Below are 16,643 nucleotides of genomic sequence, written 5' to 3'. Positions count from 1 at the left end.
TCCTACTTTCAAAAACCAAACAACTATTGTGAACATATTTGAACACGTCAGATTTGCGCTATAAGAAAATGGCTTTGTAGAAAATTTTTTGGCACAAAAATGTTTTCTAATACTTCAAATCGAAATTTTCACCCACAGCAAAACATCAAGCCAAAGAGGTGTTTCCGTGGTGCTTACTTATCAACATAGAAAACTACAAGAACAGCCAAAGGCTTCCAAGAACTTTGTATTGAGTAGCAATCACTTCTCTTCCAAGGAATAGCACCGATATGATTACACCTCAGACTGGGGAGTGCTCCTTCCAAGCTCTTTAATTCCCTGAAGAATTCGCTTCATATGACCCACTTTCGGTATCCCCAGGTCCTGAAAAGATAAAGAAAGAAAGGGGGAAAAAAACAAAGACAGAAAAGGAAGGAGGAAAAAAGAAACAAACAAGTTTATTAACAAGGAAAACTTAAGATTAAATATTTAACCAGCAAGGAACATAGTCTTCAGTTCATTTATTTTAGTTTTTAAGTCAATGGTTTAAGGAAGTGACAACCAGGAAAAACAAATTAATAAAACAAAAATAACTGGATGTTAAAAATTTATCAACTTACAAAAAATTATATCCTACACAACTGTGATAATTTCATTGTTCAAGAATCAAAGTAACATAACAAGTAACATAGTTTCTCTCCTCTTTTTCTCTCTGGGTCTGGAGATTGCCTCTGAGCCATAACATTTGAGTCACACCTCCACTTCCAGCTTTCTGGTAGTTAATTGGAGATAAAGAGTCCCTGGGACTTTTTTGCTCAGGTGACTTTGAAGTGTGATCCTTAGATCTCAGCAACCACAGTAGCTAGGACTACTGCTGTGAGCCACCCATAGTCAACTTTCTTTCTCTGTTTAAAGACAGGATCACTTGGGATCTCTGAGGCAAATGGGGGAGAACAACAGAGCATCTTAGGAAATCCAAGGCAACTGTATATTCTTGTGTATGCATAATATACACATGCATAAAGTATCTCTATCCAATCATCTTTATTTCTAACTCTATCAGGCCCAGGTTTTAAACAACAAGGCTTGGTCTTTTAGTCTCAGCTTATGGGAATATAGGGTAAACTTATATGGGAAATGAACAATGAAGAAACCAGTGCCTCACTACCAAAACATGTTAAGGGTAGGCAAGAGCCTTTGAATTGGGTACCCTATCCAATTCAAATATTCTTTACACTTATTTTGCCTCACACTTATTCATTGCTTGAACATCTGTCTTTCTGAAAGAGTCAGGAATCCAACATTTGTCTTTCAGGTGTAGATGATGAGTGCAGCCTGAGCAGTAAAGGCAAATACTTGTTGCAAGAATGGATGAATAAATGAATGAATGAAGACAGCTAAAATCACCACTACCTAAAAAACTGCGAGAGGCTTACAGCCTCTAAACTGCAGCTTCTTTACATTTAATGACTATAATCAGCTTGCAAGTGTGGGAGATCAAACTACTTCAAATGGTGAAGAGTTGAAAATGTGTAGCAAAAAAAAAAAAGAAAAAGAAAAAAAGACCTACATAACAAACTTAGAAGCAAAATTGTAAGATACTACACCACTGTTTGCCAGAAAAGATGAAAATCCCACATACTCTTATGACTTAATTTATTTTTAATCTGGTTCACATCTACCTGCACGGTATGTTATCTCTCAGGTTTCGTGAGCTCTTTCAGTTCTGTAATAGCAATATGCTCAACCATTCTCAGTCCTTCCAGAAAACATTCCCCACCCCCAACGCTACTACTATCCTAATTTCACGTTTATTTTTTGTTTTTTGGTTTTGGTTTTGCCAGTCCTGGGGCTTGAACTCAGGGCCTGAGCACTGGACTTGCACTTTCTCAAGGCTAGTGTTCTACTACTTGAACTGCAGCACCATTTCTGGCTTTTTCTGTGTATGTGGTACCAGGGAACTGAACCTAGGTCTTCGTACATACTAGGCAAGCACTCAACCAATAGGCCAACCTCCCAGCCCTCATTTCACATTTAACCAACACAGAAAAAATTAGCAAAAACAAAAGCAGTTCTGAACCAACTACTCATTTCGCGGGTAACGATACATACCAAATTTAAAAGCAAGGCCGACTCCTAGTGGAAGAAAGGAGTTCATGTCACAGGTACGTACTGCTCAGTGGAATAGTTAGGTATTCTTTGGAATAACATAGGTATGGATTCATAAAACAATGAAATACCAAATATTTCATTTTAGGCCACATACCCACTGTATTCTCCAGAAGATAAACTTCTTTAGGGTAGGTAGTCTCTACTCAGAATTACTATTTTGGAATAATGACATCAATGTTGTGCATAATGTAACCTGATGTTACATTATCTTCTTAATAATAAAGTTAGCGTTTTCTGTTTTTGTTATTGGTCGTGGGGCTTGAACTCTGGGCCTGTGCGCTGTCCCTGAGCAACTCAGCTCAAGGCTATTGCCCCACCACTTCCAATTTTCAAGTGGTTAATTGGACATAAGAGTCTCACAGATTTCCGTGCCTGGGCCGGCTTTGAACTGTGATCCTCAGATCCCACCCTCCTGAGTAGTTAAGGATTACAGGTGTGAGCCACCAGTGCCCTGAGTCAAAGTTAGTATTTCTACTTCTTCTATGGGTCAGGCTATGATGTTTCCTGTGTTGGCTTCTTTTTATGGTACTAGGTTTTGAACTCAAGGTTTTTGTGGGGTTTTTTTGTTTTGGTTTTTGGTGGGCTATGGGTCTTGAACTCAGCCTGGGTGCTGTCCTGCTGTACCCCTAGGCCTAGGCATTGCTCCTGAGCTCTTCAGTTCAAGGCTACCACCCACCCTTGAGCCAAGCCCCACTTCCCATTTTCTAGGGGTTAATTGGAGATAAGAGTCTCAGGTCCTTTTGTGCCCGGGCTGGCTTTGAACCATGATCCTCAGATCTCAGCCTCCAGAGTAGATAGGGAACTCAAAGTTTTATGGTTGCTAAACTAGGGGTTTACTACTTGATTCCCTCTCCCCCAGGACTTTTATGCTTTTATTTTTTAGGTGAGATTTCATATCTTTGTCTGGGGTGAGCCACAGAATTTGATTTTCCTACCTTTTTCTCCTACATAGCTAGTATTTACTGGTGTGTACCAGGTCCTTTGATAAAGTTTTTGTGATGCTTATTATATCATTCAGCACATATGTTTAGAATATAGTTATGTAATTTTTTTTGTCATATTACTATTAGCTTTTACTTTCTTTGGATGATTTAAGCCTATTTTTTTTTTCTGGTCCTGGGGCTTGAACTCAGAGCCTGGGTGCTATCCCTTAGCCTCTCTGTGCTCAAGGCTAGTGCTCTACCCCTTGAGCCACAATACTACTTCCAGTTTTGGGGTGGTTAATTAGAGTTAAGAGCCTCACATGGACTTTGTTGCCTGGACTGGCTTCAAGCCATGATGCTTAGATCTCAGCCTCCTAAGTAGCTAGTGAGCCACCAGTGCCCAGCTTGAATAAGCTTGAACTCGGCTTGAATAAGCCTAATTTTACCAAAGCATACCAACATGTAACTCCACTCTGGAGGATTATAGGAAGGCAATGAAAAGAAACTTAAGTCCACAAGATTTGGATAGAGTCTTGATAGGGAGAGGGTGATGGTAAGAAAGAGGAAGGTCCTAAATAGGATTCTTCTTGTTCTGCCTACAGCACCTGGAGAACCAATACAAAGCACTAGAGAAGGGGCAGAGCTGGAGTGGGATAGGAGATTCAAGTTTGGTTTTGGAAATATTAAGACTGTGTTATGTTCAAGTATCTTTAGAAAGTGGGTGACACACCTTAAGGTTAGGAAAGTCTAGAGAGAACTTGTGAGCCATAGATGTGCTCTCAGGTAGCAAGTGAGACAATGAGTGTGGATGAGATAAGCCAAGTGGGTAATTCTTCCCCAACTTAGAGGTTATTCTGGAGATTCTGCTGCTTTTCATATTTCAACACCAGATAACAGGAAGAGACCATTCTCCAGTGACATGATTTGTAGTTTGGAAGCCTGTTCCTATAAAAATATCATTTTCCCATCCCACCACACTCTGTTTTACAACCAAAAGGGCTAACACAATGTCAAAACTTACTAAAGGAAAGTTTCAAAGTAGGGAATATAATTTGTATTTAAAAAATAAACAACAACAAAAAATCATGAGAAGCTAGCAAAAGCTTATTACAACTTTCTTCTTTCTACTCCTTTTTCTAAACATGTACCATCACTTTAACTGAGCATCATTCACTGTGTATATGTGCATGTGTGTGCTTGTATATATTTGTATAACATACAGTCACAAGTATATGTAATATGTATGTTCATACACACAGAGGTGTTTCTTTGAATGTGTGTTTATTCATGGCCAATGAGATGAAAGTCTCTCCATTAAAGATACCACCTGAGAGAAACTGACATAATAGCCTCATCAATAACTACTCAATCATTGCTACTGATTGCCAAGCAGCTGAAAGCTTCTTTTCAAGTTTTTAAATCAACCTTTGCAGTATGAACTATTTTTTTTTTTTTTTGCCAGTTCTGGGGCTTGAACTCAAGGTCTGGGCACTGTTCTTGGGCTTTCTCAAAGCTAATGCTCTACCACTTGAGCCACAGCACCACTCCCAGCTTATTTTGTGTATGTGGTACCCAGGAATGAAACCCAAAACTTGGTGCATGCTAGATGAGTATTCTGCCATTAAGCTATACGTACCTGGTCCCTGCAGTATGAACTTTTAACACTGTTTTTATCACTCTGTTCCAGTATAAGGACTCTCAATCAGGGTATTCTTATTATGGAAATTTATTTAGATAATTCTTCACTTTTTTTTTTCTTTTGGTGGGTCATGGAGTTTGAACTGGGCCTGGAGCCTGGGTGCTATCCCTGAGCTCAAGGCTACCGTCCTACCTCTGGTCCTGGGTGCTGTCCCTGAGCTGTTCAGCTCAAGGCTGCCACCTACCCTCGAGCCAAGCCCCACTTCCCGTTTTCTAGTGCTTCATTGGAGTTAAGAGTCTCAGGTCCTTTTGTGCCCAGTTGGCTTTGAACCTTGATCCTCACATCTCAGCCTCCTGAGTAGCTAAGAATACAGGCATAAGCCACCCACTGAACCTTGCTAATTTTTCAGCTCTTAGTGTGCTAAAACACTGTATGACTTCTCAGTGAATATGTGTACTTTGCACTACCCAGTATCTGTGCAAAGTTCTCTGCTAAGTGACTCTGATGAAAGCACAAAATTCCATGCATTCTCAAACTTGGGCTACAGGAAAAGGATCATTACAACAACATTACTGTAGGGTTAATTTCTATTTTTTTTATGTATTTACTTATTTTTTTTTCTGTGCTGATCTTGTGCTTGAACTCAGGGTCTGGGTGCTGTCTCTAAGCTTTTCTCCTCAATGCTAGCAATCTACCACTTGAGCCATGGATTCATACTTCTAACATTTCTTCTGAAGGCAGGGGGTGGGGGTGGGAGGATGCCTAATTAAGGTAAGAGTTTCCAGGACTTTTCTGTCCTGGGCTGGCTTCAAATTGTGATCCTCAGATCTCAGTCTCCTGAGTAGCTAGTAGCCACCAATATCCAGCTCTTACTGTAGTTTTGGGTTTTCTTTTTTTTTTTTTTTTTGCCAGTTGTGGGGCTTGAATACTGTCCTTGGACTTTTCTCAAGGCTAGAGCTTTAGCACTTGAGCCACAGCACCACTTCCAGCTTTTTTCTATGTATGTGGTACCAAGGAATTGAACCTGGGTCTTCGTGCATACTAGAGGCAAGCACTCTACCACTAGGCCAAACTCCCGGCCCTCCTTACTGTAGTTTTTAAGCAGGCAGTGTGTGATACAAAAACATAGGGTGATACAATCCTACTCCTATCCCTGAGACAGAACTGCTTATTTGGTTGTTTCTATCACCGAGTATTCAGACAAAAAATAAGTTCCACAGATTCTTCATTAATAATATTCCTTCTCTGTTACAAATGGCAAGGAGACTCTTAAGTGGCTTCCAGCCTAAGGGAACACTACACTTCTTTTGGAGATTAATAGGCTATGAATGCTGCATCATGGAAAAAAATTGAAATGTATTTGTCTAGTTATCTGTTCAGCTTCTGAAAGGGCTAATTTAAGATGTGGTCATAGGATAATGAATCACGGGACTCTTAAGTAGTCATTGCTGTATTCTTTTATCTAGTTCGGCATAACACAAACGGTTAGTTATTGGTATTTTTCATGAATTATTCGGTGTTAACCTTATGTTAGATTTGTTTAGTCTCCAGCAACAGTCACTTCCATGCTGACACATACAATGAGCTGATAGAAACACGAAGCAGTTGGAAATATTTACAAAGGAACAGCCATATTGATGGATGCAGAGAAAAAAATTAGTGAGTGCATGCTGTGCTCCAGCTGTAATTGTCTGATTCTGACAGGAAAGTATTGCTGATATTCTTTTATTTTAGAAAGCACACAGGGAACTCAGACAGCAGATAGTGAATGGTCAGATGTGACTGCACATTTGTATACCACAAGCCAAGCTGAAAGCACAGAACAGAAGCAGCACAGGAGAAAGCATTCTGTTTTTATAAGAAAAATTTTCCAGAGCAGAAGAGTAGCACAAAGAAAATACCTTCAGGTCTCGCCTTTCCAGATGCAAAAGTTCAGCCCCTCTGATGTCATGACGGATGAAGATTTCTTTGTACTCTCCCAAATTGAGCAGATCCAGCCAAGCAGCAACTTCCTCTGTGCCCCATTTCTGAACTACCAAAGTTAAGAGCAAAACCCCCTTAATTTCTACATGCTCAAGGCATTACAAAGCAAAGGTTGGCCCAAGAAGCAGCAAAACAGAGCAGCAGCAGTGCTAGCAAGGGAAAGGTCAAAGGTGCTTCAACAAACTATAGCTCCATTTTTCTCATGCAGCTTATGGACTATCGATGGACACAAGGAGCTGACTAAACAAAAAGATTTACCACTGTGGCTCGTGCCTTTTAGCTTTTGTCCAATTTCCTCCTTAAAACTACCCAAACTATCATAAAAATTTTCTTGTAGCATTAGGATCTATGGTACTCAGATGATTTCCTTAGAACCATAGATGAAAATACAGTCAGAAATGAGTTACAAATGCAAATTCACATTTAAAACTGATATAAGGTACATACTTTCACAATTTCTTCATGGGTATCTTGCTGACTTCAAATGTTTTCTGTTTTCTCAGACCTAGGGCTCGAACTCTAGGTCTAGGTACTGTCCCTGTGCTTCTTTTGCTCAAGGCTAGTGTTCTACCACTTGAGCCACAGAGCTACTTCCAGCCTTTTATGAGTAGTTTATTGAAGATAAGAGTCTCATGGACTTTCTTGTCAAGGCTGGCTTCGAATTGCTACCCTCAGATCTCAGTCTTCTTCTTCTTCTTCTTCTTCTTTTTAGATCTGTCTTCTGAGTAGCTAGGATTATAGGTGTGAGCCACTGGTACCTGACTAAGTGTTTTCTTCATTGAGTCTACTACCGCGGATGATTATAGCAATAAATATGCTGTGAAACCTACTTAATTTCTTTCCCCTCTCTCCTTTCCTTCCCCCCCTCTCTCTTTTTTTTTTTTTTTGACAGTCAGTCCTGAGGCTTGAACTCAGGGCCTAGGCACTGTCCCTGAGTTTCTTTTGCTCAAGGTTAGCACTCTGCCCCTTGGGTCGTAGTACCACTTTCTGCTTTTTCTGTTTATGTGGAACTGAGGAATCAAACCTAGGGCTTCATGCATGCTAGGCAAGCATTCTACCATGAAGTCACATTCTCAGCCCCTGAATTCACTTAAAAACTGTCAGTATTATGCTACTGTTCATATGTGCAACCATCCTCATACACTTCAGCGACTACTTAGCTTAATAAAGCCTACATTAATTTTTGATATTTTACTAAGGCTTAATATTAGAGCTGGTGAGCTGATCTTTAGTTTTTCTGCTCAAAGCTGATGGTCTAACAATTGAGCCACATCTTCACTTTCAGCTTTTTGGTTGTTAACTGACTGGCAATAAGTCTCATGGACTTTTCCCTCTGGATTGGTTTCTAACCCTAGTCCTCAGATCCCAGCCTTCAGAGTAGCTAAGGTTATAGGCATGAGCCACTCCACTGATGCCCAGTTATGGTTGGTTTTTAAATGCACTTCAACAGGTACTCCATATGAATACCCAAATGTTTTGTGCTACTTTTAGAAAATTCGTGACCGCTAACTCATAACAAGAATCTATAAAATAATTTATAAAATGCAGTGATCATACACTGAACTTGAAGGTGCTTTGGCATTCCTACAGGAGTACACTTCGTCTCTGAGAGAGGTGGAAGAGGAACTAGACACACAGCAGCTCAGAGAAGGTTTAGTCTTGGCTTGAGAATGCAGGTGCCACAGCAGACTCTTGTTATCAAAGGCTGAAATGGTTGTCCGTAAAACAGAAGAAAGAGAACACATGACTTTAGACAGAAAACACGTTTAGTAACTTAAAGTAAAGGAAAGTTTCTAGGTTCCCTTCAAAGTTATCTCAGTTTTGAACTCTGAAGAACAGAAAAAAGTTACACACTCATGTCCTGAGCTGCTACTGTGGAAAAAGATAAGGACCCACCTGAAAAGACACACTGACATCCACACAACAAAAGAGAAGCAAATTACAGCATCTTGGGTTTTTTTCTTTTTACTGGACTTTATAACTACAGATTCTTACTGACACTTGTTATCATTTTTGGTATGGTAAAACTCACTATTTTAGCTATTTTAAAGTGTGTACAATTCAATGACATTTAATACATTCTTCATGTTGGACAATGCTCACTAGCTCACTCCAGAGCAATGTTCTATCACTTATATTTCATCACCACTTTAATCAGTTATACTTTCCCCATTGAGCGGATCACCTACCAGGCTGTGAGCATGTCTTCTGCTTCTGAACTTTTTCCTTTTTAAACTTTGGCACGATACGGAATACTGTGCTTCTGTTGTTTCTTTTAGTGCAGTCCATGGGAGGCTCCTGTGCATATCAAACAAAACAAAGAAGAACTGTTTTAGAATATGGAGAAAAGGTCACAACCTGCTAATAGAGATAACATAGCAGTAGATTGTAAATACTGAACGTAGAATCATTTCTTCAAAAACATTCATGATACTTGGTACTGATGTCTCGCACATGTAACTCCAGCTACTCAGGAGGCTGAGATCTGAGGATTGTAGTTCAAAGTCAACCTGAATAGCAAAGTCCAAGAGTCTCTTATCTCCAATTAACTATCTAAGCAAACAAACAAAAAACCAGAAGCAGAGCTGTGGCTAAAGTGGCACAACATTTTCCTTGAACAAAAAAAGCTTAGGTTCTGAATTCCAAGTCCCAGGATTGTCACAAAAATACAAAACAAAACAAAACAAAAAAACCTGTTCATGATATAAGGCATTAAGGAAAAGATCCTCATCCTCATTTTATGCCTGTGTTCACAAAATACCTCTTCTCCCTTAAGATCAGTACATTTGTAGATATTGTTCAGTTCAAAAGTCACTTGCTCCTAGATATCTTGCATGAAGAAACAGAGTTTTCTTACCTCATCCTCGTTGGGGTGTAAGATATAATAAAGCCAGGGGATCTCTGTTAATTTCTGCAATTCCACCTCCACAGAGTGTAAGGCACTGGATACCCGCTCTTCGTGTGGAGACTCCAACTGCTACTCACCAGCAAGGGAAAAGAAAAACAAAGAGGGTGATGGGAGTGAGTATGATGAAAGTACAGGATGTTGAAGTATTTGCATGGGAAAATTCAAATGGAATAATTCCTCTGAAAAACTCACAAATCCAACTAAATGAATAAATGAACTAAATAGGCACTTGAAAGGTGTAGAAGGAGGGGTCAAAGAGTGAAGTAGATAAATAAAAAAGGGAAGAGGTGGAGAATAAAGTCATAATGTACATCCTGTAAGTCTAAGAAAACTTAAGAAAGGGGATGGGGAAGAATGGTGAAAGGGCTGATATTGATCAAAATGTATTATTCTTATGAACTGACTTCTTGAATGGCAGTTCTCCTACACTACTTAAAGATAAAAATGTAATTTTAAAAATTGTAAAAATAGGGACTGGGAGTTTGGCCTAGTGGTAGAGTGCTTGTCTAGCATGCACGAAGACCCAGGTTCGATTCCTCAATACCACATACATAGAAAAAGCCAGAAGTGGTGTTGTGGCTCAAGTGGTAGAGCTCTAGCCTTGAGAAATCCCAAGGACAGTGCTCAGGCCCTGAGTTCAAGCCCCAGGACTGGCAAAAAAAAAAATTGTAAAAATAAAAAAAGGTGGAGGGAGAAGGGGAGAAAGTAACACAAGGTTTGAATGTGATCAAAGTATATTATATATGCATTGGAATGCCGTAATATAGCCCTTTGTACAATTAATATATAATCAAAAATAAAAGGCAAACCAAGACAATATTCAGTGACTATGTTAAATAGACTATGTTATGATGGTACATTCCACTTCCTAACAAACTAGTTTAAATATAGTGATTTAATAATTTCAAAGAGGATGTATTATTTTTGGTCTTTCTTCTATGTAATATCCTTCTTTTCATCTCTCTTTCTTTTTTTTTTTTTTGTTTTGTTTTTGTTTTTTTTTTTTTTGCCAGTCCTGGGCTTGAGCTCAGGGCCTGAGCACTATCCTTGGACTTTCTCAAGGATAGAGCTCTACCACTTGAGCCTCAGCACCACTTCCGGCTTTTTTTTTCTATATGTGGTACCGAGGAATTGAACCCAGGTCTTCATGCATGCTAGGCAAGCACGTTAACCACTAGGCCAAACTCTCAGCCCTCATCTCTCTTTCTTTCTGTCTTTCTGTCTGTCTCTCTCCTCTCTTAATCCTTCATTCCCATGTTTACAAGAATAAGCTATCTCATTATTCTATGTGTATTTGTGCTAAAAATCATTCTGATTTATATAAGTGATGACATACATTTCAAGTTGGTCAAAAACATTATATAAAAAGAACTACATAAAAATGTCCTAGAAAATGAAAATAAATAGGGCACACTGGTGGCTCATGCCTATGATCCTAGCTACTTAGATCATGGTCTGAAGCCAGGCTAGGCAGAAAAGCCCATGAGATTCCCTCACCAAAATAACCAGTGAAAAAACAAAGCACTCAAGTGGTAAAGCTAAACAAGTGTAAAGCCTTGACTAGTACTGGAGAAAATTTGGATGCGAAGTACAAAAACTGAATCTCAGAAAAATTTATAGTAAAAAGTTACTATAAAAGCCAGGGGAAAGCAAAACTCTAAATAGTTGACAATCTATAACATAGCTTCTGGATGTTAAAGAAAATGTAACTGCTCACTTATTATCTACGAAAATGCATTTACCAGGTACTGTGGCTCATGCCTGTAATCCTAGCTACTCAGGAGGCCGGGATCTGAGGATCTGGATCACATCACAGTTCAGAGCCAGCCTGGGCACAAAAGGACCTGAGACTCTTATCTCCAATTAACCTCTAGAAAACAGGAAGGGGAGCTTGGCTCAAGGGTAGGGCGGTAGCCTTGAGCTGAAGAGCTCAGGGACAATGCCCTGGCCTAAGGGTAGGGCAGGCGGTAGCTTGGAGCTAAAGAGCTCAGGGACAGCGCCCAGGCTGAGTTCAAGCCCCATGACCTACAAAAAAAAAATGCACTTACACATTTAATAAATGAACAAATTAACACTGTTATGCACATTAATTGGGAGGATGTAGACTGGATTCTACTCCTGGGTTTGTTTCTATCTAACTGTGCAAGCAAAGGATGACTAACTGATTTCAGAAGCCTTAATCAGCTCTTCAGGAACAGCATGATGTCACTATATTTATTTTTGAGATCTCTTCTAATTAATCAGTATTTTTATGAATTACTTTAAAACTGTAGAGTACCTACATAGATGTCCATTGAATTTTACAATTGGAAGGTCTGAGAGACTATAATAAATGATTCTACTATTTGTTAAGAACATTCTTTTAAAAAACTGGTTATTTTCCTTATTATCCAAGTTAATAAAAAATGGATTCTCCATTCTACTAATGTTTACCATTTTCCTTTTAGTCTATGAATATGTCTTATGAAATTGATAAGATGGCTTTATATAGTCATTCTAAAAGAATAATAAGCACTGAACTTTATCTCTCATATATGTCGATCATTGTAATCTCTTTATTATGATATTGCTATTGTCAAAGCTTTTCATAAAATTTTACTGGAATATATTTCAAGCCAAACATTTGAAAATAATAAGTTAAAATTAGAGAAGAGAGAATCTTTCCATTTTAAACAACACAATAGATAAATATTAATAAAAGACAAAGAGCATACTTTTGGTATAAGGATTAAGTTTTGTTTGAACTAGACCCCATGTTTCTAGTTATTGTCAAATATAATCTTAAAATGTATTTCAAGAAGCACAAGAAAATATATATCCTCTGAATTAAAACTGAAGGTAACTTTTGGCTCACCTATTTCTTATACGCAGTATATAAGCAGTAGATAGGCTCAATGGTTTCTCTCATTTGTAATAATTAGTACACATCTAAGACTCTCATAGCAGAGCTCAAAACCTATGTACATAAAGTTTGTATAGGATGAGACTAATTGAACTCTAGGATATGAAAACAAAAGGTTTATCTTGTGTGATTGTTGTTCTTAATGTACTGTTACTTCTTTTCTCTTTTTTTGTCCTTATGGTTAATCTCATGTTGTTACTCTGACTTTGATACCTGGTATATTGTATATATGTTCATTTGTTTATTTGAAATAGGGAAGGGAAGGGGGGAAACAAGATGATTGGGAGTAGGGGGAGGGAAACGGGGACAAAAACAGGAGAAGGGGTATCAATATGTGAGAAGTAATGCACCTACTATCTGACGAATATAACTGTAACCCCTCTATACATTATTCTAACAATTAAAAAAAAAAAGCAGAAGAGTCTGGTTAACAAGAGCACTGCCAACATCAGCATGAAGAAGTCTCTATCGCAGTCTGTGCCTGGATGGTCACAGTGAAGGCAACCACCTCTTGTACCAAGGAAGCCCATTCGATTTCCTGTGGGCATAGAAGGGAGTACCAGCTCAGAGCAAAGGGACTCCCAGGGCAGCCTTTGGCTGGACCACATCTATCACCCACCAGCAGAAATTCCAGCACACTCACGAACCAGCTGGGCCTCATGGCACCAGCAATTCAGACATCTAGTCCAACAAGCACTACAATTTTCATTTTTTTTATAACTTTCTTTAGGTGTACATTTGCCCTAGCCAGAGACTGTCAATAGAAAGAAAGCTAATGTCTCCAGCTTTCCACACAGAGACAACATATGTAAATATGCCACAATCAAACTCTAGGTGGCAATAACATCTAACAGGCTGGAACATTTGGGAAAAACAAAACAAAAGCCGAGGTCTTTTTAAAGAAAGGCTGACGCTGGGCCAGTATTAATGCTCAGGTCTGTGGCCATGGTTAGAATCAGACTCACTTAAACCTGATTTCCAGGAACAAACAGAGTTAAACTAGGGATGGTCAGGAAATTTAATTCTTAAAATGCCATTTTTGCGAAAGTGTCCTCTCATAACCAAATCTTCAGGACTGTAACAATCGTATTTCAAATGTTAATTCAGAAACAAAACCCATGATCTCCTTTACTTTTGTCTGAGTACCGAAGAATATCTGCCCCATTTTGTAAAACAAAGTCTGTCAAAGCTGATCAAGGAGCAGAGGATGGGATATAAACACGATGGCATCTCTGAAGGGAAATCTCTACTCCTGCTAGCCTGAAATATTAACTCTCAGGTTTAACCACACATTTTCTGCAAGGCAATATAGCACACAAAAAAGGGAAGTCCAAAGATAGATGCCACTAGGCTGTGTTTGCCTTAGGATCTGGTCCATTTTGTTCCCTAATGAAAGTCAATTTCATCAGTCTTACCATTACCAATCATTTCTTTTCCTTACCAATGGAACCCTGCCAACTAGCAAAGATTCTGTCTCATTATATAACGCCTTCACATTGATGGCTATTTCAGTGGCCGATTCTCTCGTAAGACTCTAGAAGAGAAGAAAAACACAAAATACAAAAACAAACAGAAAAGTTCTACATCAAACTGAGATTTCATCATCAGTAAGTACTTTGAATTGTATCCTCATGGTTTAAACTCACATTACAATTCTTAAAAGCCTGCCAAAATTCAATGTTAATTGTAAAACTTCATAGTCAACATGTTAACTAATATGATTTCTTCTTCTAACTAAAATATCACAGAACCAGGAAAATGTACTAATTATGGTAAATATCATGAGGATCATGATATTTATAAATACATGTGCTAGTACCAACAAATATAATTTCCCAAGAAGCTAAATCAGCAATATGCCAGAGGCTCACACCTATAATCCTAGCTACTCAGGATCTGAGGATTGCAATTCGAAACCAAATCAGGCAGCAAATTCTGTGATGCTCTTATTTCCAATTAATTACCCCCAAACCAGAAGTGTAGCTGTGGCTCAAAAGAGTTAAAGAATTGCAGGCCCTGAGTTTAAGCTCTAGTACTGGAACAGATACATACATACACACATACACACATACACACACACATACACATACACACACAAAATCAAAGAAAATTATGCTTTGAAGAGTCATACAGAGATAAGCCTTGAACAACACGCATCGCAATCACTTGACAACTACTTTTAAATGGACGTTTATTTTTGGATTTACAACAATTAGAAAAGAACTTTTTAAGTTAGAAAAGAGAATTTTAAAAAAGGTGTATCACACCAGGCATGGTGGCTCACACCTGTAATCATAGCTACACAGCCTGAGTACTAAAGACCATGAGACACTTATTTCTAATTAACCACTAGAAAATCAGAAGCGGCATTGTGGCACAAGGGGTAGGGCAGTAGCCTTGAGCTGAAGAGCTCAGGGACAGAGCCCAGACCCAGAGTTCAAGCCCCATGATTGACCAAAAAAAAAAAAAGATGTATTACAAGTACATAAAATAATTATAGTCATTATGTAGATAACAGGCAACTGCAATTACTATGCAATTACTAAATTACTATTACAAAATATGTACCCACCTGTCATAGAAAGTTAAAATCTATCAAAATGTACACACTGTACACAGACAAACCTTCCATGGTGCCATTTGCAGCTGGAAGGAGTGTAAACAGAGATGCATTAAATCCTAACTTCATATAGTTAACTGGGGTGCGCATGCCCGCTGTAATCACTGTAGAACACAGGCTATTGCCACATCAGTGAGCACAAGGACTGAGCATTCAAAGGAAACATCATAGGATACTAGTCATCTCCACCTCACTGAGCAGCTTGTAGTAAACTATGCGTCTCAGTCAAAAGTGGCCTTTTGTTGGGCACCAGTGGCTCACTCCTGTAATCCTAGCTACATAGGAGGCTGAGATATAAGGATTGTAGTTCACAGCCAGCCCACATGGGAAAGTCCATAAGTCTCTTTCCCCCAATTAACCATTGAAAAGCTGGAAGTGGCTGGACCAGTGGCTCACACTTGTAATCACTCAGGAGGCTGAGATCTGAGGATCAAGGTTCAAGGCCAGCCTGGGCACAAAAGGACCTGCAATTCTGATCTCCAATTAACGTCTAGAAAATGGGAAGAGGGGCTCAAGATGTAGGGTGGTAACCTTGAGCTGAAGAGCTCAGGGACAGCACCCAGACTGAGCTCAAGGCCCATGACCCCCCCAAAATAAATAAAGTAAAGCAAAGCAAAGCTGGAAGTGGAATTCTGTCAAGTGGTAGAGAACCAGCCTTAAACAAAAAACCTAAGACAATGCCCAGGCCCAGAATTCAAGCCCCCAATACCAGTGAAAGAAAGAAGGAAAGAAAAGGAAAGGGAAGGAGAGGAAAGGGGAGGGAGAAAGGAGAAAAGGAGAGAGAGAGGGATGGAGGGAGAGAAAGAGGGAAGAAAAGAGGGTCGTAGAGGGGGAAAATGGCCTCTTATGATTCTTGCATATTTTCCATTATATATAAGCCATATAACATACCATGTCCTAATTCATTTTTTATGCTATCTGTCAACATCAGTAGTTGACCTTTGAGGGAATCAAAGTATGTAGCAGGATGCCAATTGTTCATGCCTTTAATAATAACTACTCTGGAAGGTAAAATATGAGGATTTAGGTTCAGAGCCTGGCCAAGGAGAAAAATCTACAAATATTCCCATTTCCAATTAACTAGAAAAAAAAGCCAGGTATGGCTCAAATAGAATAGCACCAGCCATGAACAACAACAAAAAAAAATTTGAGTGAGAACTCAAGGACTTGAGATCAAGTACCAGTAAAAATAAACACTTTAGTGCGTAAATATTTCTAATGAAATGCCCACAGATGCTTTCTGGGTTTGCCCTTTCTCAAGATACAGGGGAGAAGGCAAAAGACAAAGGAAGGAAAGATATCACAGTTGAAGAGAAAAGATTTAAAGAAAGATGGTGGCCAGTGATTATAAAGTAGGAGAATTTGGGAAAAATATTAAAGTAGCAGAAAAAAGAAACAATCTGGCCACAAATTTGCCCTCTGCCTGTGGAAGAGTCTAAGAGATCACATGGGGCATGGCACAGTTTACAGTATTAAAGCATCTTGTAACACCAAAGGAATCTGTGGAACAAGAATTT

General features: G+C 39.0%; 1 protein-coding gene across 3 annotated transcripts in view; it reads right to left on the bottom strand.

Moving 5' to 3' along the window:
• Nucleotides 1-213: 213 nt before the first annotated feature.
• Nucleotides 214-16,643, bottom strand: part of Dgkh (diacylglycerol kinase eta) — a 149,707-nt gene continuing 133,277 nt past the window's right edge. The window contains exons 26-30 of one of the 3 annotated variants that reach the window (XM_090342081.1): nt 13,948-14,040; nt 9,554-9,673; nt 8,886-8,994; nt 6,615-6,745; nt 214-363 (exon numbers count right to left, since the gene is read on the bottom strand). In XM_090342081.1, the coding sequence (XP_090198207.1) occupies nt 274-363; nt 6,615-6,745; nt 8,886-8,994; nt 9,554-9,673; nt 13,948-14,040 (543 nt within the window). In that variant the 3' untranslated portion in view covers nt 214-273. The remainder of the gene's footprint in view (nt 364-6,614; nt 6,746-8,885; nt 8,995-9,553; nt 9,674-13,947; nt 14,041-16,643) is intronic. The other 2 variants (XM_090342083.1, XM_090342082.1) reach the window with 2 other exon arrangements.

This window comes from Megascapheus bottae, chromosome 11, assembly GCF_031878675.1.
Source record: "Megascapheus bottae isolate mThoBot1 chromosome 11, mThoBot2.hap1, whole genome shotgun sequence".
NCBI classification, from domain to species: Eukaryota; Metazoa; Chordata; class Mammalia; order Rodentia; family Geomyidae; genus Megascapheus; species Megascapheus bottae.
Note: the sequence above shows the minus strand (reverse complement) of the source record. Positions and strands in the feature narration are given on the sequence as shown.